The 25,368-nt window shown below is 54.1% G+C and overlaps 1 protein-coding gene across 2 annotated transcripts in view; it reads right to left on the bottom strand.

Annotated features, from left to right (window-relative positions):
- Positions 1-258: 258 nt before the first annotated feature.
- The window catches only part of CARD10 (caspase recruitment domain family member 10), a 29,089-nt gene continuing 3,979 nt past the window's right edge, over positions 259-25,368 (bottom strand). For both annotated transcript variants that reach the window (XM_012801241.2, XM_023509369.1), the window contains exons 4-21: positions 24,653-24,978; positions 19,559-19,750; positions 18,462-18,617; positions 17,807-17,932; positions 16,064-16,255; positions 14,228-14,362; positions 13,776-13,891; positions 12,838-12,866; positions 12,272-12,395; positions 6,898-7,054; positions 6,351-6,456; positions 5,600-5,843; positions 5,361-5,430; positions 3,989-4,091; positions 2,347-2,505; positions 2,130-2,245; positions 1,526-1,638; positions 259-1,204 (exon numbers count right to left, since the gene is read on the bottom strand). In XM_012801241.2, the coding sequence (XP_012656695.1) occupies positions 958-1,204; positions 1,526-1,638; positions 2,130-2,245; positions 2,347-2,505; positions 3,989-4,091; positions 5,361-5,430; positions 5,600-5,843; positions 6,351-6,456; positions 6,898-7,054; positions 12,272-12,395; positions 12,838-12,866; positions 13,776-13,891; positions 14,228-14,362; positions 16,064-16,255; positions 17,807-17,932; positions 18,462-18,617; positions 19,559-19,750; positions 24,653-24,978 (2,711 nt within the window). In that variant the 3' untranslated portion in view covers positions 259-957. The remainder of the gene's footprint in view (positions 1,205-1,525; positions 1,639-2,129; positions 2,246-2,346; positions 2,506-3,988; positions 4,092-5,360; positions 5,431-5,599; positions 5,844-6,350; positions 6,457-6,897; positions 7,055-12,271; positions 12,396-12,837; positions 12,867-13,775; positions 13,892-14,227; positions 14,363-16,063; positions 16,256-17,806; positions 17,933-18,461; positions 18,618-19,558; positions 19,751-24,652; positions 24,979-25,368) is intronic.

Raw genomic sequence — 25,368 nt, 5'->3', positions numbered from 1 at the left:
AGCAGGCAGGGCTGAATGCTTGGGTGGCCCATGGCCGGGGGGGGGGGTCTCACCTTCGGTCAACCAGGGGCAGGTAAGGTGATGCCAGCACAGATGGTGAGCGGCTCTGGAAAAAGGCAGGCAGGAAATTTGACCCTCCCAACAGGTGAGTGGGGACCTGAGCTGGGGGTGGGGACAGATGGGAGAAGTATAGAGGGGACTTCAGACCAGGGATATGAGCAAGCAGAAGACCACCAACATCTATGACAAAAAGGCATTTAATGTTCCATAGTGTGCAGCTTCTCAGTGAAAGGGCCCATTAGGAATCCACGAGCCATACATTCTTGTGACAGAGCAGCCGGCTCCTCCCTCACCCCTAAGAGGGAGCTCCCATGAGCCACAGTCCTGGGAGTTAGTGCCCATGTGTCACAGGGGTGGAACATGACATTTATTTACACAGGAAGAGAACCACTGACACAGGTGAGAGGAGAAACGAGGTGATCACGGACCAGGGAAGCCACAGTGGTCACATGGGGCCTCCACATATGAAATGTGAGCTGGACAGTAGACGTCACATGGTAACAGGCTTGGTGCTCCTGGGAGCAGAACAAGCTGAGGACCTCAGGAGACCCATTACGCCCAGACAGGAGGACAGACCTGAGCCTGCCCCTGAGAACTTGGTTGGGTAAATCTTTGCACAGGTGTGAGAGCACAGGGCGAGTGTTTAAGGCGAGAACACAGACACATAGGTGAGCCCCACGAGTGGGAACACGGAGACATGGGGCCGGGCAGGAAGTCCCAGAGCAGCAAGTACAGGGGGGTGGGAGCCCTGCCCTGCTGGCTCCTGCAGGCTCAGCAGGGCTAGGGATGGGTCCCACATCTGTCCAGAAGTCCAAGGGTCTGGAAGGCTCAGGGTGGGCGGGCCAGCTCCACACTGGCTTATAAAGTTAGGGAGGAAGTGCAGGCATCAGATTGGCCTCAGGCCTCGCTGCTGCCACCGCAGCCCCTGCTGCCACTGTGCTCCACATTGCGGTCTACCCACACAAGGCGGGTCTGCTCCTGCAGGATGCGGCAGCGTACCACCTTGGCCAGCTCCTCTGCATGGCCCCATTCGTGAGCGGGGACCTGCACCCAGGAGCAGGGCAGCCCCCAGAGTGCCTGCTCTGAGCCTCGGCATTGCCGTAGCAGCTCTGAGTCCCGCCAGCCCAGCCGGCCCAGCAGACCCCTGCCAAGAGAGGAGAGGGCAGAGGTCAAAGTGACAATCAAGATGGACAGAGAGACAGAGGGAGAGGCACAAAGATGGGAAGAGTCAGAGAGAGAAGATGGCAAACAGAGGGAGAGATGAAAATGGAGAGAGACAGAGAGAGGAGGAGAGAGGGAGGGAGGGAAAAGGAAAGAAGGAAATGGGGAAGGGGAACAAAGAGAGAAGCAGAGACAGAGAGAGACAGAGTGAGGAGAGAGAGAAGGGGAGAGATGGGGACAAAGGGAGAAAGGGGAAGAGAGGGAGCTCACAGGTCTGCATGCCCTGCCCCTCCCACCCACTCACCTGACTTCTCGGACATTCTTCTCAGTCACCTCCACGTGGATGACAATGGGGTAGATCTCATTCTGCACCAGCTCCCGCACACCCCGCGCGCCCAGCTCCAACAGGCAGTGCTTCTTCTCGGAAGATTGAGGTGACATTGTACTCCCGAACCACAGACACCCACCCCATGCTCATCACAGCTTCCCACAGGCGCACATCCTGCTTTCCCACCCAGAGGGACCCTGGCAGCAAGGAAGGAACCCAAAGGGAAGACACTGGATTCACTGAGTGACCTGGAGAAATGTCACTTTCCCCCTCCAGACCTCAGCCTCCCCATCTGGAGGACAGAGCTAACCCCAACCCACCCACCACCCTCCAGGCCCCAGTCAGCCCCTAGGACAGTGGCAAGTTTGAGAACAAGGATGTGTAGGTGACCCGTATTGGCCAAACACCTCAAGAGTGACCCCAACCCACCCAGGTCACAGGTGAGGAAACTGAGGATCACAGAAGAGAAAGGACTTGCCCAGGGTTACCCTGCAAGCAAGCAGCAGAATACAGCCCACATTCACACTGGTGCTCAGCCCCAGAAGGGCAACACCCCCTCCAGGCCAGCCCTGGCACCAACCTTCCCAACAGACTCCTGGATGGCCCGGATCCTGCCGCCCAACCCAGGGGTGACAGGCTGGGCCTTGGGGGCTCCAGGTGCTGAGGGTGTACACACTTCCTCCCCAGAGAGGCTTTCTGCAAAAGGGAGAGAAGGAAGAGGCAGGGACCAAGTAAACCAGTGGGCACAGCTGCCCCCAAGTGTCACCAGTCCTCCTCTCCTATGGCACAGGGCTTACCTGCTGGGCACACCTGGAAGTCCACCCGGGAGCTAGGCAGGTCCAGGAGGTTGCGGATGAGCCGGGGCGCCAGGCACTCAGGCAGCAGCACCACGGGCCGCAGGGCGGACACCAGCAGTGGCCTCACCAGGCTGTATGGCTTGAGGCTACACTCGGGGTCTATGAAGGGGAGAGGTGTGGAAGAGATGAGGGTACAGGCAGGTCCCAGCTCCTCTTTCCTAGAATGGCCACACCCCTTAATGTTATCATCTAACCCTTTTTCCTTCCTGAGTTAGCTGCTGTTCCTCTTACATACACACCCCACACACAGGGACCACAGCAGAAGGCTCCTCCCCATCTCCTGCCTCACCTCTGACCCCTACAGGTCATTCACTCAGCTGCTGGACTGGCTTTAAAACTAAAGTCAGGGCTCCGTGCCCGAAGTACAATGGTTACAGCGCCAGCCACATACATGGGGCAATGGGTTCAAACCCAGCCAGGGCCAGCTAAACAACAATGACAACTGCAACAAAAAATAGCTGGGTGTTGTGGCAGGTGCCTGTAGTCCCAGCTACTTGAGAGGCAGAGGCAAGAGAATTGCTTAAGCCCAAGAGTTTGAGGTTGCTGTGAGCTGTGATGCCAAAGCACTCTACCGAGGGTGACATAGTGAGACTCTGTCTCAAAAAAAAAAACAAAAAAACAAAACTAAAGTTGGATCATGTAACTGCCCTGCTCTCAACATACCTGTGACTTCCCAGATTGTCAGGAAAAAAGGCCATATCCTCCATGTGGTGACATAGCCCTGCCCAGGAGCCTGGGGAGTGGCAGCCACAGACTCCACTGTGCCTAAGCTTTCCTGCCAGCTGCCTCCAACTACAGGGACCCTGCATGCCCTGGGGCCACCCAAAGCCCCACCCTCTACCTTTCAGCCCTGTCAACTCTCACCTTTCCTTTATCCCTAGATGTGCAGCATCCCAGTATATGCTCCATGACACCCAGTTCTTGTCCATTACACACCTCACACTGTCTCTTTAATGTTCCAGGTGTAATTGCCTAATCATCTGCCCCCCCTGCTAGACAGGGAACCCAATGAGGGGAGGGACCATCTGTCTCCAGTGCCTGACAAAGCTGGTGCCCAATACTCACTATACCAAACACCCTCCAAACACACCACACACAGCCTCGCTTCTGTGGCACGCAGGAGCTGTGCCTTCTGCCTAGAATGAACTCCTCTTCATCCCTGAAGGCCCCATCCCCCTCCCCCTCAAACCTTGGACTTGCTCATCTCTCACCTGGACTCCCCTAGCCCCTCCTCCCGGCTCTAGCTTAAGGCCACACCCTCTGCCTCCAGAAGGCCCCTGGGTCCTCATGGCACTTGCCACCACACACGAGAGAAGCCTAGCTGCACATGCTCTGTCCGTGCCCCAGCCTCATACAGACCCACAGTCACAGTCACAGTCACACACATGCCATCCCGCAAGACCTCCCTCAACCTTGGCAGTCCATCCTCCCACAGGGACAGCCTTGTCTCTCAGGGTCCCACATGGGCCCTGCTCCCCACTAGAACCCTCACAATAGGCCCTCAAGGCCAAGGGACACCAGACATGCCCAGTCCTGAGAACCAGGAGCAGCATGGAATATACTTTCACACCGGCACACTTACCTGAGCAGGGCTCCAGCAGCGGCTGCTCAGGGGAGTCCCCTGCAGCACCCACGATGGGCTTGGTCTTCACCAGCCGCAGCTGGTCCAGGGCTCTCTTCTTTAGCTAGGAGAGTGTAAGGAAGGAAGGACATCTGAGAGCTCAGCTCCACCCCTACCCAGGGAGAGAGGAGAGGAAACAGGACCCCAGGCACAGGGGGACCCACTGTCAGTATTGCCCAAGTTTGCCAGAGGAGCCTGGGTTAGTACCAGACGACCCCCCCAAAACCAGGCCCTCTCCTGCCCCTGCCCAGCCCAGCACAGCCACCCCAGGCAGGCAAGAGCAACTATCTTTGTGGCTCTAGGCAAGCAAGCCCATCCGAGCCAGTTGGAAGAACCTTAGGTCTATCTCCCACTTTATAAAGGGGGAGACTGAGCCCCAAAGACCAAGAGGAATCGAATGTCACATAAAATACAAATTTAGGGTCTCTTCCAGTGAATTAACAAGGTAACCTTGGATAGGAAGATTAATGAAAACAGGCAGTGCCCACAGCTCAGTGGGTAGGGCGCCAGCCACATACACCGAGGCTGGTGGGTTCAAACTCCGCCTGGGCCAGCTAAAACAACAATGACAACTGCAACAACAACAAAAAATAGCTGGGAGTTGTCGCAGGCACCTATAGTCCCAGCTACTTGGGAGGCTAAGGCAAGAGAATCACTTAAGCCCAAGAGTTTGAGATTGCTGTGAGCTGTGACACTATAGCACTCTACCCAGCTTGAGACTCTGTCTCCAAAAAAAAAAAAAAAAAAAGACAGTGCTAATAATACCAATAACTAACAGGTGTCAGATGCCTATAACATGAAGGACACTAAACCTCTGATGGGCCACAGCTCACCAAAGCCACATACATACTGCCTAGGGGACAGGTAGTGTACATTCCCCCCTTTACAGATAAGGAAACAGAGCCTCCAAGAAAGCTCAGGTGATTGTCCAAAGTCACATAGCTAAGAAGTGGAAGAGCTGGGCTTCAAACGGGCCATCCAATTCCAGAGCCCACACTCTTCATTTATCTGACATCTCTGGGCCACACTGTGCCCATGAGCATGGTAGGGCTGCCACCAGCCCAGCTGCCATCCAGGCATTGGAAAAGGAAATGTGCCTGTTGTCTTTCTGGATGCTCCTGACTGGCCACTCTGTCTCATTTCATCTGTAAGCTACCCCCGGTGCTGAGCTCCCCTGTTCTTCTGCCTGCTGGTCATCTAGGAGATGATCATCTAACTCTTGGGAAGGAACAGGTGGGCAATGGCCCTTCTCCCAGGGCTTCTAGAGAATGCAGAAGCCTTTTTGGACCCCACCCTTGGTGTCACCCATCCTCGCCTGCCTAGCCCTGCTTACATTACTGCGGGGGCCTCGGTGCCGGCTGGAGGACAGGCATTTTTCCTGAACTTCTAGGAACTCCTGAGCTCTGTGGGAGAAAGTTGTGTCTTACACAAGGAGGGCCCCTTATGTCTTCTCCTCAAATTCCCCCACTCTGTCCCAGAGGACGTTGAGGGCCTGCAGGAGGAGGGAGTGAGCCCCATTCTGGTTCTGGCTCCCAGTAGGACCCCATCCCCAGGCTCCTGGCCCTGCATCACCTCTGGTAATTGGGCACAGTGCCCCGGTCCAGGTCCCGCAGTGTGAGGGGGTCAACCCGGGTGCAGAACCATTCCTGCCGCCGTTTGTACGCTGGGTCCACCAACCGAAGGATCTCTTGGGATTTCACACAAAGGGCGTGGGGATCTGCCCGCTCAGGCAGGGTGAGGTTGGCTCGAATGTAGAAGGGCTCAGTACACAGCCCCTTCGTCCAGGCTTCTAAGGCCTCGTGGAAGGACTGGCAGGCTGAGCATGCATGGGGTGGGGGGCAGTGGAAAGGTCAAGAGGAGGAAGGTGCAGTCAGAGATCAGCCTTTGGCCAGAGTACAAGCCTACTGCTTGCCTCGCCTCATGTCTGATGAGTCCCCAGACATGACCCTCTGGAGGGACCCCGACCTTCCCCTTCCCAAAGTGAGAGACTTAAGCCTAGAGGGGGAAGGAACTTGTCCAAAGCCACCTAGCCCACTAGAGACAGAACCAGGACTCAAACCCAGGACTTTGGACTCCTGATGCAATGCTCCTTTCACTGTAAGCTGCTTACAGAGGAGGGGATGGAGAAAGGCGCAGGGACAGACAGAAGGAGGCAGCTGCACTGCCCAGAGACAGGAGAAAGAGCAAGTGGGGCAAGGCCAGCTCCTTCCCGGCCCTTGGCTTCCCCCCCTGCACCACAAGCATCTATGAGCCCTTTCTCAGGCTATCAGCTCCCACCTTCAGTACTTCTGAGTTCCCAAACCCTCCCCAGAGCCAGACTTACCCTTTGAGTCCATCAGGAAGGGGAATGTGGACCCCTGGTTCCAGGACAAGGTTCTCTGCTGGGCCTGGGCTTCCAGGCCCTCCAGCCCTGCAGTTTCTGCCCTTGACTGGGAGAAAACCCAGGTAGGGAGGAAAAGAAGTAAGCTCCCCAGGGCAGAACCACCCTGAGGCTGGAGGAAGACCAAGAGTGGGGGTGACTGAGCCTCATAATTCAGAGTCCCAGCTCACTGCAGACTGCCACGCCCAGCCTAGTCTGACCCTGCTCCCATCCACAGGACTCCCCACCCAGCCTAGCTCTTCTGCTCTTTCCCGAGTTTTAAGGGCAGGGATCTGTCAAGGTGCTGTCAGTGTGTTCCCACCGCTCAGCCCACACCCAATCAGGCTTCACTTAACACTGGCTGAGGTGGGGCAAACAGTAGGCTTCTACTCTGGCCAATCCCTAGAAGCTTCGCCCTGTGACCTTGTTCCACCAACTAGAGAGTGTCTCACCCTGGTTAAAGCACTGACTCCACCCCCAGCTCGGGGAAGGGAGGGGCACAGGGCCTCACCTCTCTTGGTTCAGTCCTGGCAGACCCAGGCCCAGACAGAACCCTCCGCACTGCCCCAGACCATCTGTCCCCAAGGGGCGATAGGCTATCAGGGCCCTTGTCCTGGGGCTCTGGACCCCCTGGATGGCTCCGGCCAGACACACGGATGGCCAAAGACCTGAGAAAGGAGAAAGGGGATGAGAATTAGAATCCAGTAAGTATTTTGATTCAGTTCAACATTCTTGGAGAATCACAACCACGGCATTCCCCAAGTATGCCATGATCCCAGGCCACGGCATCTGCCCTCTGTAATGCCTTTCCCTCCCTTCCCTGCCTGGCAAACACGTCCTCCAAGTTCTAGTTAAAAGCAGCCTCTCCCCCACCCCTGGGCCCATGGAGAGGTGCAGCGTGCCGCAGGAGCACACCACCCGCACCTTGCCGCAGTTCCGCATTTTCCCTTTTGTTTCCTGCATCAGAACAAACACCTCAGGGCCAGACTTCTACAGTGCTCAGCTCTGCATCCCTGGCACCAAACCCAGTGTCTCGCACATAGCAGGTGACTAGTAAATGCTCGTTATGCTCACAGTCTGGGGAGGGAGGTCGCCACTAGCGCACAGCACAGATCCGAGGATGGTTACAGCCGGCGGCAGCGGGAGCACAGAGGGGAGAGGTTTCCCAGGGAAGAAGGACCTGGCTACACCTCGGTGAAGAACAGAAGCACTGCGGTGACGGACGGAGGAAACGGTGTTCCAGGCTGAAGGGATGGCGTGAGCAAAGGTATGAAGGACAGAATATAGGATGTGTGGAAGAATTTAATAATAACAATAACAACAGTAGCAGCAAACACTGGCTGTTTCCCACGTGCCAGACACCTTGTCAAGCTCCTTCCTAATTGCTAACTTCACATCCTGAGAAACAGCTCCTAGATAAGGTGAGCTAGAGTCACTGCTGAGAGTTAAGACAAAGAGCCACCAAATCCCCATCATGGCAGGGTTCTGCCTGTCCCTGAATGAGAGCTGGTGAGGCCCTGTGGCCAGGTTCAGAGACAAACTGACCCCAAGACCCCGCCAATATCCTCAGCCATGGGGAGGGGGCAAGGCTTGAGTGGGTAGGTGTGCCGCAGCTCAGCAAAGTCTCCCACTCACGGTGACAGTTGCAGCCCAGATAAAGCCACACTGCCCCCTGCTGCCAGCCTGGGGTGGGCAAGGCTGCAAAGACCCTAATCCAATCAGTACTCCTGGGGAGATAGAAGCTTGAGCTCCCCAGGAACCATCTGAGCTTCTGCCCACTCTGGCAAAACAGAGCACCAGGCCTGAGGGGCTGGGGCAGACTCAGGTGTAGGAGGCATCATTCAGCACCCCACTGCCCCGGTGGTATGGAAGTGGCATGGGAAGGTCGGGGCAGAGGTGGGAGGCTGAGACCTGGTCAGGCTATCCAGCCAGTGGCTGTGTGGCTGGAGCACACAGTCTGGCTCCCAACACCAGGTGAACTGTCCCTAGGCCAGGCAAACAGGCAAATCTGTGGTCTTGGTAACCACATCCACAAAACGAGGAGTCATTAGCAGCACCCCTTCCCACTGGGGGTGTGAGGAAGGTCAATTCAATGTAAAAATAACACAGGAAAAGGTGGAAACCAGAGGGCTCTGGGCCCTCAAACTGCAGGACTGGGGGTGGGAGTGGTGGCTCACACCTTTAATTCTAGCACTCCGGGAGGCCGAGACAGGAGGATCACTTTAGTTCAAGAGTTCAAGACCAGCCTGAGCAAGTGCAAGACCCCACCTCTACTACAAATAGAAAAATTAGTGAGGCACTGTAGTGGACACCTATAGTCCCAGCTACTCAGGAGGCTGAGGCAGGAGGATCACTTGAACCCAGGAGTTTGAGGTTGCTGTGAGGTAGGCTGATGCCATGGCACTCTAGCCTGGGCAATAGAGTGAGACTCTGTCTCAAAACAAATAAACAAACAAACAAATTTAAAAATAAACTGCAGGACTGTCCCTTAGTGAGGTGTGACATTCACTTGGTCACGACCAGCATAGTTTTTTAATGGAATAGAACCAAAAATACAAGCCTGCCTCCACAAGTCTTGAGACCTTTCTGTTTTAGGCATGAGTACTGGGATCCTCTCATCACGGGCTGGGGTCAGAAGTCTGAGGAAAATGGCACAGGCTGCACCTGCAGGAAGCTGGGGCCAGCCAGCCGCCCTGCTGAGCCTATAATGCTCCGCGGGCCCCGTCCTCACCATGCAACTTGGTGAGTTAGACATGAGAAGCTCTTAGAACAGTGCCCAGGAAGTACTGATGCTCAGTAGAACACAGATGTCTACTGCTATCAGGTATGCTTCAGAACAAGTCACCTCTCTCTGACCTCAGTTTCCCCACCTACTTCAAACCCACAGACAACTGACCATCATGCCCTCCCCAGACAAGAGCCCAGGGAGCAGCCGGGACCCGGGCCCACTCCACCCACCCCTGCTCACTTCCCCCTGCAACTAGAGCATCAAGGCTGACCTTGGCCACCCCAGGGTTTGGGGCTCCTTGCCGACTCTTGCTGCTCCCTAAAGACCCAGCTGAGGCATCCCCTCTTCCAGGACTCCTTTGATAACCTCCTCAAACGACCAATGACTTCTCAGAGCCTCCAAGACCTGCTGTCAGCACTTCTCAGGGTCGACAGAGTCCACTTGGGGGCTTGCCAGGAGCAAGGCCCCCTCTTAGCCCCCACCCTCAGCAGACAAGCAGGAAGGGGAGAGAAAGAAAGTGAGGTGGGGAAGGTGCTGCCTGATCTACCCTCCCAGGATTGGTTAGCCACCTGACTGCCCCCTACCCTGCCTGTGGGGGCCTCAGCCACCAGGTGAAGGCTCCCAGCTCCCTCCTCAGGTCACAGGCAGACGGGGAATGCACCACATCTGCCAACTCTGCGCAGTGATGGGCCAAGTGGCCTCAGTGAGTGTCCCCCACTCTAGGATGCTATGGGAATATTCCTAGACAGTCTTTATGCCTGCTTTGTACCAGGTCAGGGACCTAATGCTGAGACTTAAGCATGTCATACTGATAACCTCATTTTAATCCTCCTCAATCCTACAGAGGCATCTGTTAGGGATGAGGGAAACTGAGGCACAGTTGGTGGGTGGTGGAGTCAGGCAATGACCTATCAGAACCCTCTCTGTTCAAGGATAGAAGGTGCCAGTGACCCTCTGGGACCACGTGAACAGAGGCAGGGCTCGGCAGGGAGACAGCACCCTGCACCCTGCCCCTCACCCAGCACTTCACTTCACTTGGGCTCTTTCTTGCCTCCTGTCCCCTGACCTGGCCGTCTGCCTGCCCATCCTCCAGCAGTCCCAGCACTCAATGTCCCAGTGTCACCAAGACTTCGGAAAGGGCAGGGCAGAGAGGCCAAAGGAAGAGATGTACAGGAAATGGGAAAGAGGAGAAAAAGTACCCAACACACTGTCAGAACCCAACCCGAGTCTGGGACTGACAGGAGCTCAGGCAGGGAGGAAGCACATTGGAATCCCCACACATGAACCACAGGGCAGTGACTTGGAATACATCTCTGACTCTCTCAGAGCCTTAGTCCCCTCCTCTGGTGCCAGTGGGGAACAACAGCAGCTACAGTAACAATAGCTAAGAGCTGGCATGTGTTTACTGTACACCCAGAACATTCTAAGCACTTCCTTAGGATCAATGGAACTTTCAAAATTATTCTTGGTGACAGGCACTACTGACCCCATTTTACAGAGAAGGAAACTGAGGCACTGTGGGGCATGTCATGCTCAAGGCCCCTCAGCAGCAAATGACAAAGCTGGGACTTGAGTCCAGGCAGCTGGCTCCCAAACTGGCTCTTCCCGTCTCACCTTAACACAGCCCCAAGAGACATGAGAGTTGCCCCCACCTGGGCCTGAGTGGGCCTCCTCCTCCCTCTCTGCCTGCCCACCTCTCTCTCTCTCTCTCTCTCTCAGTCCACCACCCCTGCCCCTGTCCCAATGTGTGTTCTTCTCCCAACCCCCTCCTCCCCTGGACTAAGATGGGCAGAAGAGGTGGCCCCACATGACCACAGGGCGGGTGGGGTGGGGGTAAATGGGTAGAGTCCCCTGCTCCCTCGGCTGTATCCTGGCGCCTGCTGGCCAGTAGCCAGGACCCCCACTGGAGGAAGGGAGGAAGGGCTGAGGCAACCAGGAAGGGAGGCGCCTCCACCCCTTCCCCAGAAGCACGTCCTGCACAGGCAGAACAATGTCACTCTGGGCCACTGCCAGGAGAGGGTGGGGGCAGGGGCCTGGCCAAGCTGCCTGCAGGAGGCAGACGGCCTCAGGCCTGCTCTGCCTGATTTGTTGTGTGACCTGTCCCTCTGCACCCAGCACCTCCACATGCCAACTGTGACTATCAATGTCTCCTATGTCCTTTCCAAAACCCAAGTCTGATTAGGTCACTGTGGACCTGGCGCTGGTACTTGCCAACTGTGTGATCTCAGGCAAGTTGCTTAACCTCTCTGAGCTTCAGTTACCTCCTCTATAACACAAGGATAAATTGTAATAATGCCTATGTCCAGGACAGAAAGAATGCCATAAAGCAGCCAGCAACTGGCCTTGCACTAAATAAGAGCTAAAACCCTCCCAGGTTTCCCAAAGTGCACAAGCCAAAGCCCACATGTCCCCAGCCTGACTCACAAAATCCACTGTGGATCGGCCCAACCTCAACTTTCCCCAGCCCTGCCAGGCTTCTCCCCCTTGCTCCCTCATCCACACTGCTCCCCAACCAGCTCTTTCCATGGCTAAGTTCCAAGGCCACGACCTCAACATGGCCCCCTCTACTCTCCCCCTTAGATCCACTGGAGAGTGTGAACAGGGCCACTCATCGCCAGCGCTAATAGCACACACCTGCCGCTCACTCCACACTAGTGAGTTTTGTGACTCCAGTTGTAGACTTATGGCTGGCCCAGCCACAGGGTTCCATGATGGCCCCTACCCAACCCACAGCATGAAGCATTGCTGGACACTTCTGTCCTGCGGGGCACTGAAAGCCAGGGGCATTGACAATCAGGATGCTGGGACAGGGCAGTCTTTAGGTAACAACTATTATTTACCAGGCACCTGCTACATGTCTGGCAGAGCTGAGAGCTCTAAGCACATGAACATAAACTTCAAAACATTCATGCAGAAGAAATCACCATTTTCCTTGAGCCATTGAATAAACTGAGGCCCAGAGAAATGAAGTGACCAGCCCAAGTCACAGGACAATAAATGGTGTTGACAGGATTTGAATCCAAGGACTGCCAGTATCTAAAGACCTTAATATTCCAACAGTTGCATAAGGCTTCCCTACTCCCTACGGCCCCTGTTCATCTCCTCAAGTAATAGAGACCCTGCCCCCCAGCTCCACCAGCCCTGGCATCTATAGTACCTGTTGACGAAGTCCAGGCCGCAGCCCCGGGCCAGGAGGCCTTCTGGCTTTCCCAAAGGCCACACACTATCAGAGGACGAGGCTGAGGAGAGGCCAGGGGACCAGGGCTTAAGTGTCACACTCCCTGGGAAGAAAGAGTAAGATTTAGGGCTCGGGGGTCTAGGAAACATGACAGGTCCACAGGAGGGCCCGAGCACCTCCCAGGCCCAGGGATGGCCCAGGGCCTGAGATGTCTGGTCAGGTGTGAAGGCCCCCAGAGCATACCAGACCCTGAGCACAACAGCAGGCTCAGAACTGGGTCAAGGCCCACCAGGTGACCCTTCAGCTTCCTAGAAGAGAGTAGAGGGTGGGCCAAAACTGGGACAGGTCAGAGGTAAGAGGCCTGAACAAAAACCCCCCAGGGCGTCCCAAGCAGGGCATTCCTCCCAGCCAGTGGCACAGGAAAGGGGACACAGACCCAGGGCAGGCAGCACAGCTGCCCTGTGACCCAGGGGACACAGACAGGGCAGGCAGCACAGCCACTCCCCCAGAGAGGCCCTACCAGTTGAAGTCCCAAGGACTATTACCTGTGATGTCCGACATGCTGCTGAAGGATCTGGCAGAGAGAGGGCAGGGAGGGGACAGGAGAAGAGGTGCAGTGGGCACTCTGCCCTGCTCCCTCCTCCTGCCCCAGGTCCCCAAAAGGTCCCATAGCCCCCAAACAAATGCAGACTAGACTGAAGGCCGGGTCCCAGGCACAGGGTGCCCGTGACACCTGGCTCCCCTAAACTCTGCTATCCACAATCCCACCTAGAAAGCCCTGGCCTGCCTTTCAGCTCCTTCCATGTTGCCTCCTCCTGGAAGCCTCCCCTGATCTCTTGCCCCTCATCTTAACCTCATTTGCTATCTTTGTTATTTGTTGTTCCAGGCTATACCTCCCAAATCAGACCACAAAACACCCTCACCAGATGCCCCATCAGAGCCGATTCACTAAGATCAAGCCTTGTTGGTCACAGCCCCCCAGTGCCTAGACCCTCACAGGTAAAGGAATAAATCAAGAGCTACCTGGGGAGAGCCATGATGGGACTACACCCCAGGAGGTGGTGTCTGCTGCCCCTGGTCCTGCAAGTGGCAGGTACAGCTTAGTTTTCTAACCCGTTTGCAGCTGATGGGTCAGCTTTCTTGCCTGAGGCCCCTGACCTACTGGGATACTCTCCATGCCCTCTAGTCCTGACCATCCAGCTTCCTCTTAGGCTTAAGATCTTCAAGGCCTGACCTCCAGTGACTCTTCTGCCAGGGTGCCTGGCTAGGGATGAGTGAACTCTGCCCTCTGGCCTCATCTAAACCCCATGTCCTCAGTCACTCCTATGACTCTTGGAGCCTAGGTGTCCAGAGCTCCAGCCATTTGAGGGCAGTAAAGGGAAGTGACTGGGCCCTGACTTTGGCAGCAGCGGGGGTTCTAGAAAGTGGCTGTCCAAGAAGCAGCAGACCCCCCCACCCTCTGGCCTTGACTACTGCTTCTTACCTCTTAGGGGGAGCAGGGTCCTCCTCCCGCTGTCGGCGGAGGATGGAACCAGCGCTCGGGGGGAAGGGCAGGATGGAGAGCCTGTTGATCTCCTTCTCACTGTCTGTGGCCTCCTCCTGCAATGCCACCATAGGGCCAGGTCAGCCCTCTGCCCAGCAGTACCACAGTCCTCAACATACCTGGTTTGTGCCCATTCCACAGATAAAAGGAAGGGCCCAGAGCAGAGTGGGCTTCTAAGGATTCAAGTGTGTAAGTGGCCCCTTAGGTCTCCTGGCACTCAAACCCAGCACCACCCTGGATTGGGGGACCTAAAACAAGGTACTTGGCCTCCCTGGGCCTAAGTGTCCTTACTGTAAAATGGAACCTTTGACAAAGAGGAAAGTCGTCTATTCATTGATAATTATAGAAATGTTATCAGCATCCCCCAATACTGGGGTGGGGCAGTGTCTTACCGAGGTATGGGGCTCAGATCCCCCCAGGACAGCAGCCTCCCCAGCTGCTTCTGGGCCTCCCACCGGAGAGGGGAACTCGCTCAGGCTCCAGGTGCTGCTGAGGTTGGAGCACAGGGAATGAGAGGAGGCGCAGGCCTGGAAGAGGAGGGGAGGAGGCAAACAGCTCTGGGCCCAGGCCAGCCACAGTCCTTTAATGATCACTTGCCACATGCGAGGCACAGTGACAGAGCTGGAGCACAAGAGGCCAGATCCCTGCCCTCGTGGAGCTCACAGCCTAGAAGGGGTGACAAATAAACCAGGGAGGAACTAAACAACCCCAAGCTAAGGTGACGACAGAAGAAGGGTACCCAGGGCAGGGGAAGCCCTTGGTGCCCTACCCAGCCTGGGAGCACCAAAGTGATTTCCAGAAAGTGTGATTTGAACTAAGAATTGAAGGATACATGAGTACTAAGTAGATACAGTTAAGCAGGATGGTCCAGGCAGCTGGAACAGTATATGCAAAGACCCTGAGGCAGGACTATGACACATTCCAGGAATCAAAATGCTAAAACCTACAGAATCAGCTAGAGAAAAGGAGGGGTCCAATCTGCCGGGCCTCTTGGCCATGAGAGGGGATTCTGTCTAAAGAGCAAAAAGCCATGGAGGGTTTTAACAAGTGAGCAGTCACAGATTCATGTTTCTTTCTATTCCTCCACATCCCACTGCACCAAACACCAGCTCTCCTGAGCTGTCTTCAACCAACCCAGGATGGGTAAAGGCAGCATTCTGGTTGCAGCCTGAGAACCAGCGTCTGATTTACAAAGGGCCCAGAGGCCCAGCTCCTGTGTTGGCTGACTGTGTGGCCTTGGGCAAATCCCTGGCCCTCTCTGGGCCCTATGCAATAAAGGGGACCAGACCAGATGGTCTCTGACAGATTTTTAGGCCCATATTAGACTACACCAGCTGGTCTCTGAGGCCCAGGGGGTTTTTCGTTTTTGTTTTTTTGAGACAGAGCCTCAAACTATCCCCCTGGGTAGAGTGCCATGGCATCGCACAGCTCACAGCAACCTCCAAGTCCTGGGCTCAAGCAAGTCTCCTGCCTCAGCCTCCCAAGTAGCTGGGACCACAGGTGCCCGCCACAGCACCCAGCTATTTTTTGGTTGCAGCCATCATTGTTGTTTTTGGCAGGCCCAGGCTGGATTCGAACCCACCACCTTAGGTGTATGTGGCTGGCACCTTAGCCACTTGAGCCACAGGCGCCGAGCCTGTTTTTGTTATTTGAGACAGTCTCAAGCTGTCGCCTTGGGTAGAGTGCTATAGCATCACAGCCCACAACAACTTCAAACTCTTGGACTTAAGCGTTTCTCTTGCTTCAGCCTCCCAAGTAGCTGGGACTACAGGCGCTCACCACAACAGCCAGCTATTTTTTTTGTTGTTGCAATTGTCATTGTTGTTTTAGCCGGCCCAGGCTGGGTTCAGCTTCAGTGTATGTGGCCAGCACCCTACCCACTGAACTACAGGTATGAGGCCCAGGTTTTGCATTCAACACACTCACAGGCCCCAGGGCAGCCAGGCTTCTCCAAGTATATACAAAGACAGGCTTCAAACTATTCTTAGTATCCCAAATGCAGCCCCAGAAACTCAGAGACTAGCATGCCCCTGGCCTCTTGCCAACCCATTCCTACCCCCAGCCTGGGTTGAAGTGCTCCCATTCCCAAGGGCTCTTGCCAGGTCTCTCATGTCCTCTCCCCTGGTTGAGGTCTCCCACCAGGTCCTGCATGTTTCCAACCCTGGCCAAGATCTCCCGCCAGGACTCCAGCCCTCCCACCAAGATCCTGCGATCCTGACCCAGCTCACCTTGAGGCAAGTGCTGCCCTGGGCCCGCTGCAGCTGCACCTCCAGCAGAGCCTTGGCACCCTCCAGGCTGGTGAGTGTGGTCAGTAGCTCGTCTCGCTCGGCCTCCAGGCCCCGCACCTGCTTGCGGTACTGGTCCTTCTCAATGAGGCTCTGTGAGTACTGCAGCTGGATCCGGTCCCGGCTCTGTATGGCCTGGGGGTAGAGAAAGCCAGCAGCTGAAGGAGCCACAGGGACTCTGCTGTCCTGGGCTCTGCTGTCCTGGCCTCTGACTTGCAGAATGAGGCAGTTATCAGGAGCCACAGTCATCCTATATTGAGCACACCCTGTGTGCCAGCCCCATGCTACATCTATCAACTTATTTCATCATCACACTAACTGGTGAAGTTAGATACTCTCCTTATTCTCATTTTGCAGGTGGGGAAACCAAGCCAGTAGGGACAGAGCTGAGATTCAAAGATGCAGATGCAGCCCAGGCTCTTCCCACCTCACCAAGAACTTAAAACCCTTCTGTGAGAGCTACTATGGCAAGGGCTTTATTCACAGATCCCAGTCAGAGGAGGAGCTAGAAGGCAAAACTAACCCATCCCATCCAAAGTGCTTCTCTCCACCATGAAGACCAGAGTCCCTGAGAGCAGTGCCCATGGCCCAGACCTGTCATCCACTGCCTTGGAGGGGGCTAGAGTAAGGGACTGGGGGGCAGCCTGGTGAAATAGAGATTCCTGGCCAGGGACTGTGGCTCACGCCTATAACCTCAGCACTCTGGGAGGCCGAGGTATGAGGACCATTTGAGCCTAGGAGTTTGATGCTGCCCTGAGCTATGGCAATACCACTGCACTCAGCCAGGGCAACAAAGCAAGACTCTGTTTCCAAAAAATGTTTTCCTTGGCCCTGCCCTAGAACACCTGAATCAGAATGTTGGAGGATGAAGCCCCAAATCTTCATTTTCAAGTTCACGAGGGGATTTTAAGGGCAACCCTAATTTATAAGACTTCAATTTCTCTAGAGGGAATCAAACTAGGTCAAGGACAAAACCTCCTGCCTCCCCACAGGGAGGGCTAGGGGCCTGATAGAACGCAGCCTCAGCAGGACACAAAGGCCATAGTACCCAGGGACTGGGAGCTAAAATTTTCAGGAATTTCTTTATCAGCAAATATCTGCAAGCTCCTCTTTTGTGTTATCCTTGCCCTTAATATGGAAAAAATAAGAGATCAAAAATGAAGAATGGACTCAGTGCCTGTAGCTCAGCGGCTAGCGCACCCACCATATACACTGGAGCTGGCGGGTTTGAACTCAACCCGGGCCTGCCAAACAACAATGACAACTACAACCAAAAAATAGCCGGGTGCTGTGGTGGACACCTGTAGTCCCAGCTACTTGGGAAACTGAGACAAGAGAATCACTTAAGCCCAAGAGTTTGAGGTTGCTGTGAACTGTGACGCCATGGCACTCTACTGAGGGTGACATAGTAAGACTCAGTCAAAAAGAAGGGAGGGAGGGAGACAGGGAGGAAGGAAGGAAAGAAGCCAGGAGCTCAGATGAGGCAGGTGGGTTTAGGGTGTGAGGCTACTTCTCTTAAATTCTCGAGGTCCTGTCTGTTTTCCCTTGGCCTACTTGTTCCATCCTAAACTGACTGATACACCATAAAGTCTCCTCCTATAATTCTTGTCCCCTCCAGTCATTCTCTTCTTCCCCTATATAAGAACCAGCAACTGGACCAGCATCCTACACACAGCAGAGGCTCACCTGGTCCCGCTCCTTCTCAATCTCCTCCAGCTGGGCCAGGACAGTGGCCATGCGGTGCTTGTACAGGTCACAGTCCTTCTGCAGTGTTCGGTGCTTCAGCCTCAGGTCTTCCATCTCCTGCAGGTACTGAGGGCAGGAAAGGATAGAGTCAGACTTCAGGGTTTAGGAACCAGGAGGGAGCCACCAGCAGGTGCCCAGCAGCACCCCAATAACAACAGCCCCCCTCTGCAGTGGGGTAGCCTGGGTCACTGACTTCACCCCTCTGGGCCTCAGCTCCCTAATCTGTGAGTGGGAGAAAAGTTAATGCCACACACATGGCCACTTTTGGCTGCCCCCCTGAAATTGCACCCTTCCCCTTCACTGGCTCTGTGTCCCTCACAGCACCCTTGGTCCTGACTCAGGACCACGTGTCTGGTACACTGTGTGTCTCCCCTCCTGGAATTCATCTCCACGGAGCAGACACTTATTTGGTTTGTTCATTACTGCAGCTCAAGCACCTAGAAGGCGTCTCCACCAATATATGAGAAGAAATGAACACAAGTCCTCAGCACAGGCCCTGCACACAGCAGACACTGGGGACAGCTGCAAGCTAGAGATGCCTGACACTCTCCTGTCCCAGGAGCAGGGCTGGCACGGGAGACAGGATGGGGCCCACCTTGTCACGCAGCTCCTCGGCCCACTGCAGCTCCCCCTGCACGGCATGCAGCTTCTGGCACAGCTCCTGCCTGCTGTCCTGCGCCTCCCGCCAGTCATGCTCCAGAATGTCCAGGAGGATGCGTTCTGAGCCCGGGGCCCCCGGCCGGCTCACCTCCTAGGGAGCAGAGGTCAGGGTCCCCTCAGCATCTGGCCCAGGGTCCACCCACGTGGGGAGAGGAAGGGAACCCATCAGACCAGCCCTGCCTCTCAGGATCACCTAGAAGGGGTGTGGTCCCCACTAGCCCTGCCCACCCTCCAGGGAGCATCTGCAGCACAAGTGAGCTAAGTGAGCTGAGGGAAGGAGGATGAGGCCAAGCTCCTGCAAGTTCAGCTAGGACCTTATTCCTAAACAAGCACCAGGCCCACAGGCTCTTGCTCTGGCCACCACTCACCACTCAGGGCAACAGAAGGGTATAGCTATTTCCAAGCCTATACCTACTCCTCTGATAAGAGGCCTGGGCCCAAGATCTAGCCCCAGACCAACACCCCAGCCAAGCACCCCAACCCCATGAAAGGGCTGGCTCCCATCCCCCACTTCCTGTGTGGAACAATAGCCAGGAGGCAGGCCCACACTGCCACTGACCTGCCTGGGAGCCACCAAGAACACAAGGAGTTCAACCTTTTCAAGGCTGCAGACTCCTCCAAAAATCTGAAGAAAGCTGGGGGCCCTCTCCCCAGAAAAATGCCCCCCACACAAAATCAGGCAACAAATTTTAAGGAGTTCAGAGAACTCCTGGAGGCCACTCACAGATGCCAGACACACACTAAGGGCCCTTGGCTCAGAGCTTCAGACAAGAGGCCAGCTGGGATTCCAGCCAGACCTCAGACCCCTGGTCCCAATTTTTTTTTCTTTTTTTTTTTTTGGCCAGGGCTGGTTTTGAACCCGCCACCTCCAGCATATGGGGCCGGCGCCCTACCCTTTTAAGCCACAGGCACCTCCCCCAGACCCCTGGTTCTGAAATCCTGGGCTTTCCAGGCTCTAGGAGGACAAGTGAGCAGCAGGAAGGTCTGGATGCCCATGTGAATCCCCCAGACCCACCAGCCCGGCCCTTGTACCTGCTGCAGCCCCTCCTGCAGCTCCTGCAGCGACGCAGTCAGCCTCTGGTTCTCAGCGCGCAGCTCTGAAACAAGGTCTACACCGTCTGCCTCCTTCTCCTTTTCCTCAGCCCCAGGAAGTGGCCCCCTGGCCCTTCGCAGTAGTGTGCACTCCTCCTCCAGCCGACTCACCTTGAGCTTGAGCTGATCCACCTGTGGCCACCCAGGGAGAGATATACCAGGGACCATCACAAGGTCACAGAGCAGGGAGGGGGAAGTCACCCCAGGGAGCCTCCCAGATTCCCAGAGGGACCCAAGCAGGAGTCCTATCTGTGAAGAAGAGACAGGCTGGTCAAATATGGGACAAATAGGGATGAAGAGGGAGGGGCAGCAAGGCCAAGGCTGCCCCAATGCACCTCACGAACCTGGGGGTAGATGAGCTGCATTAGGACACACAGTCTGTCCCATAATTCCAACTCTGAGTACAGTCAATTTAGCCCAGTATCCTCATGATGGCAAGGAGAAGAGGATGGGGAGGGCAGAGGGGGAGGAGGGCTGCATTAAGAGTAGAAGAACCAGGGTCAGGCCCCAGCCCTGCCTCCAGCTCAATGTGGCCCTCCATAGTCATAGCCCCTCCCTGTACCTTAATAGCCTCATTGGGCCTGAATCTAGGGGGGTGGGTTTGAGAGGTGAGGGTCTTATCCAGCCCAGGAGCCAAAATGTCCCCCCTTTCGACCCAACATCCCAGGTCAACACATGCTCATGGGACAGACTGGGGACTGGTACTCCCTTAAATTCCTAACAGGTGGTGCCCGTAGCTCAGTGGGTAGGGCACCGGCCACATACACCAAGGATGGCGGGTTCAAACCCAGCCTGGGCCAGCTAAAACAACAATAACAACTGCAACAAAAGCATAGCCGGGTGTTGTGGCAGGCAACTATGGTCCCAGCTACTTGGGAGGCTGAGGCAAGAGAATCGCTTAAGCCCAAGAGCTTGAGGTTGCTATGAGCTGTGATGCCACAGCACTCTACCCAGGGCAACAGCTTTTGAGATCCTGTCTCAAAAAAAAAAAAAAGGAAGAAAAGAAAAGAAAAAAGAGGGCGGCATCTGTGGCTCAGTGGGTAGGGTGCCAGCCCCATATATTGAGAGTGCCGGGTTTGAACCTGGCCTCGGCCAAACTGCAACAAAAAATAGCCAGGTGTTCTGGCAGGTGCCTGTAGTCCCAGCTACTCGGGAGGCTGAGGCAAGAGAATCACCTAAGCCCAGGATTTGGAGGTTGCAGTAAGCTGTGATACTACGGCACTCTACCGGGGGCAATAAAGTGAGACTCTGTCTCTAAAAAAAAAAAAGAAAAAGAAAAAAGAAATTCCTAATGGAGCCTCTACTCCAAAAGATTAGACCATTCATTCCCAACTCGAGCTCCAAGTTCGGGGTTTAGGCTTCAATTTTACCACTTTATCGGGTTCTGTCATCTTGAGGAAGTGGCTTACTTCCTCTGAACCTCAGTTTCCTCATCAGAAAAACAGTCCAAAACAATCTCCTCACCCTACCACTTGTAAGAAATAAACAAGACAGAGAGTGGACAGAGGCTTTTAAACTGTAAAGAGCAGGATTCGGCGCTCCCACAGGTATGACTGTGGTGGTCTTCACAGCTTTAAATAAAATCCTAATGGGTCCCCAGTTCGGTGTGTGCAGCCAGAGGCTGGCCAGATGTACTGGATGGGCAGTTATGGGATGGTCGCCAGGCCGCGAGCAACATACACAGCTAATTTGCTACATTGCAACTGCATTTAGCCAGGGTTATTTCCCAAATGCAAGTGGGGTCTGAGGTGGCTGGATGGTGACAAGAGTAGCAGCAGGTGGCAGGCCATAAAATGAAGTCATTGTTGGGAAAAGGTCACAAAGACCTCTCGTGCTATGCTCAGGCATGCAATGTCTGGTGTCTAGCAGTGCTCCAGCCTCCCTTGGAAAATGACTTGCTAGTCCCCCAGCTCTCAGAGCCTAGAATTCCCCTCTCCACATGGACACACACGCACTACACACACACAGACTGGAGGCTGGATCAGGCACAAATTAACAGTCTGCTCCTCCTCTGCAAAAGACTGAAAGAAATTCATGACTCCCGCATTCCTTTCCACTCACAAAACATGCTTTGTGAACCTCCAGAGAAAGACTTGCTACAAGGGCAAACGTGGCCACACCCTCTCCAGCAAACCACAGCCACACACCATGGCCTCCTGCCTGACCCGCAGCCAGCTGGCTTCCCTGATGAGCTCAGAGGACAAGGCACCTGGGAGTCTCTGCCGAGCACCAGGAAAGACGGATGCATTTAATCCTGGTGTACAAACTCACTTAGCACAAAATTATAGCATTCGTTCCGTAAGTTTATGTTGCTTAGAAATAACAGCTCATTAAATCTATACCTTATAAAACACGGTATTAAATCACAGCCACCACACACCTGTCCATGAGAGGAAGGGAATGCAAGCTGCCAAGCCAGACATGATTGGCTGTTCTGCTAAGATCTGTCTGTAAAGCCTTTGTTAATTTTATAGGAGAAAAGCTCTAAAAAATTATGGTACATTTACCATAGCTAAGTTTAAAGAAAATCTCTTCTCTTAATTTAATTCCACCTTTAGCCTCTAGCCCCTAACCAGGAAAAAGCAGCCACTATCTGCCAAGTGACAGATTATCTTACCTCTAGGAGGTCATTCTAAGTGAACCTGCAGATACACAAGCACCTCTACTTAATAGCCAGGTGTTCTGGCAGGTGCCTGTAGTCCCAGCTACTCGGGAGGCTGAGGCAAGAAAATCACTTGAGCTCAAGAGTTTGAGGTTGCTGTGAGCTATGACATCACAGCACTCTACCGAGGGTGACAAAGTGAGACACAGAGTCTGGTCCACAGTGCTTTGGTGAGGATTAGAAGACATGATGCATGTAAGCTTCATGGCATACCAACAACAGTTGATGATAATATAACAGTAATGATTACTGATGACACAAGTTTTTAGCACTGACACTATGCCAGGCACCATACATGTCTGAAACTCTCTTAATTCACTGAATCCTCCTAACCCAAGGTTTCTCAGCCTTAGCACTATTGGCATTGTGGGCTAGATAATGTAGCTGTGCAGGCTATGCTGTGTGCTACAGAATGTTCAGCAGCACCTCAGGTGGTGGCCCTCACGCTGTCCTCTCTGAGTAGTGGGTTCTTATGAGAAAACCTCACAGCAAGCCCCATGTCTATTTCAGAAAAAGAGGAACCTCTGTAGGTAAAAACAGACCCACCCTCCCTACCACCCCTCAGCAGGGCTGAGAGTAAAGGATTAATCCTGTTGATGTTGGGGAAATGATCTAACCAACCTCTCTGTGCCTCAGTTTCTCCTCTAGAACTGGGGAAGACTGCAATGCCCTCAGGGGTGCTGGACAATTCAGAGTCTGTGCAGGGCAAGTACTTAAGACTGACTGGTGTCAGGGAAGTCTTACCCATGCCAAACAGTTCAACAGCAGCAGAGCAAGCCTGGGTCCTACAGTTCTGGGATTGCCCGACAGAAAGCTTCCACCTCATGCCGAACACCAAGCAGGCTCTTGGAAGACAGTCTCATGGTCCCCTTACAACCTCAATCCAGCCACCTGCACTCTCAAGCAGGACCAGCAGCCTGAACCCTTCAACTGGTGGCCTGAACACCCCTGATCAGGAGTCACCTCTCCAAGACATCGACCAACCTGGCGTGCACGAACCCAGCTCTGGCACACTGGTGCACCCAGACCTACAGCCTTACATGCCAACTACCATCCAAGGGCACCTGCCACTGCTTAAAAGACTGTAGCTACAGCCCAAGGCTCATAGGATAGGGGCATTCACACCCCGCAGTCAGAATCCTGGAACCTTACACAGTATCCCTGGAGAGAGGCTCCTGAGTGCTGCTGGCAACTATTAAGCTCTTGATATGGATCAGCTCATTAAATCCTCAGGACAACTCCCTATAACCGTCAAACAGCAGTATTACCCCCATGCTGAGTCCTAATCAGAAACCAGGAACTTGGTTTCCTGGCCTAAGGCTGGGTTTCCTGGCCTATAAGAAAGAGGGCAATCTCACTTGCTGCTGGAGGGGATTAGGCGAGACTTCACTGGACGGGGAGCAGATGGAAAACAGCATGGGGAGGCGGCCAATGCTGGGCCAGGCAGCCCAGTTCAAATCCAGCCTGTGCTGCTTTCTGGCTTTATGACCTTGAGCAAGTCCCTTCACTGATCTGAGCCACGGTGTCTATATTTGTAAACAAAAACCTGGTCCAAGGCCCGGTGTAGTGACTCATGCCTATAATCCTAGCGCTCTGGGAGGCCAAGGCAGATAGTGCTTGAACTCAGGAATTCAAAACCAGCCTGAGTCAGAGCAGGCTGGTCTCGAAAACTAGCCAAGCGTTGTGGTGGGCACCATAGTCCCAGCTACTCGGGAGGCTGAGGCAAGAAAATCACTTGAGCTCAAGAGTTTGAGGTTGCTGTGAGCTATGACATCACGGCACTCTACCGAGGGTGACAAAGTGAGACACAGAGTCTGGTCCACAGTGCTTTGGTGAGGATTAGAAGACATGATGCATGTAAGCTTCATGGCATACCAACAACAGTTGATGATAATATAACAGTAATGATTACTGATGACACAAGTTTTTAGCACTGACACTATGCCAGGCACCATACATGTCTGAAACTCTCTTAATTCACTGAATCCTCCTAACCCAAGGTTTCTCAGCCTTAGCACTATTGGCATTGTGGGCTAGATAATGTAGCTGTGCAGGCTATGCTGTGTGCTACAGAATGTTCAGCAGCATCCCTGGCTTTACCCACTAGATGCCAATAACAACCCCTAGTCGTGACAGCAAAAACCTCCCCAAGCATGGCTAGAGTTTCTAGGGAGGGCAAAATTGCCCCTAGTTGAGAACCTCAACCATACCAAATGAAGTAGGTATAAAAGGCAGGTGCGAGGACATATTCACAGTCACAGAGCCAGCAGGTGATTACTCTGGGACATGACTTGGCCACCATATTACCATCATTTTTTCACCCAAGTTGCCCCTTCCCCACACTACCCTGCTCATCTCCAACAGGGGCCTACCGCCAGCTGCAGGTCACGGCTGCGCAGCACAGCCGAGTTCTTTTCCTCGCTAAGCTGTGCCAGGCGCATGGCGATCATGTAGTTCTCATCCTTGAGCCGCAGCAGCTCCAGGCTGCCTGCTTCCCAGTCCTCCCTCAGCCGCTGGCAGCGTTCCTGTGCCTGCTGCTGGTCCCGCAACCGCTGCTCCAGCCCTGCCCGCTCCTCCTCTAGCACCCGGCCCCGGGCCTGCAGTTGCTGCTCCCGCTGCAGCTGGCTCTTTCGAGCTTCCCGCAACCGCCGTACTTCTGTCATCAGGAACTGGGTCAGGCCCTCAGGCCCCTCCTCATCTGCCAGGACATAGGAGGAAACAGTCAGCTCAGGCAGATAAAAGCCAGCAGGGATAGCAGATTGTACAGAAAAACTCCAACCATAAAAACATACAGGAAAATTCTGAAATGTATTTTTATAATTTGGGGGTAAGAAAAAACTTTCCCAAATAAGGCCCAAACTCAAGAGTTACAAAATAAATGATAAGCAAATCCATATTAAAATGTTTAAAACTCTGAAAAATAAAACATGTATCAGAGTTAAACAATAAGAAACACAATGGAAGAAAAGATTTCTTAAAAAAACAGACAACTCGGAGTCTTAATATATAAAGAGCTCCTATAAATCAATAACAAAAGTTGAATAACTGAATAAAAATATAGCCAAAAACTATCAGTAGAAATAAAAAT

The sequence above is a fragment of the Otolemur garnettii genome, unplaced genomic scaffold, assembly GCF_000181295.1.
Source record: "Otolemur garnettii isolate 467f Iridium unplaced genomic scaffold, OtoGar3 scaffold00007, whole genome shotgun sequence".
NCBI lineage: Eukaryota > Metazoa > Chordata > Mammalia > Primates > Galagidae > Otolemur > Otolemur garnettii.
Note: the sequence above shows the minus strand (reverse complement) of the source record. Positions and strands in the feature narration are given on the sequence as shown.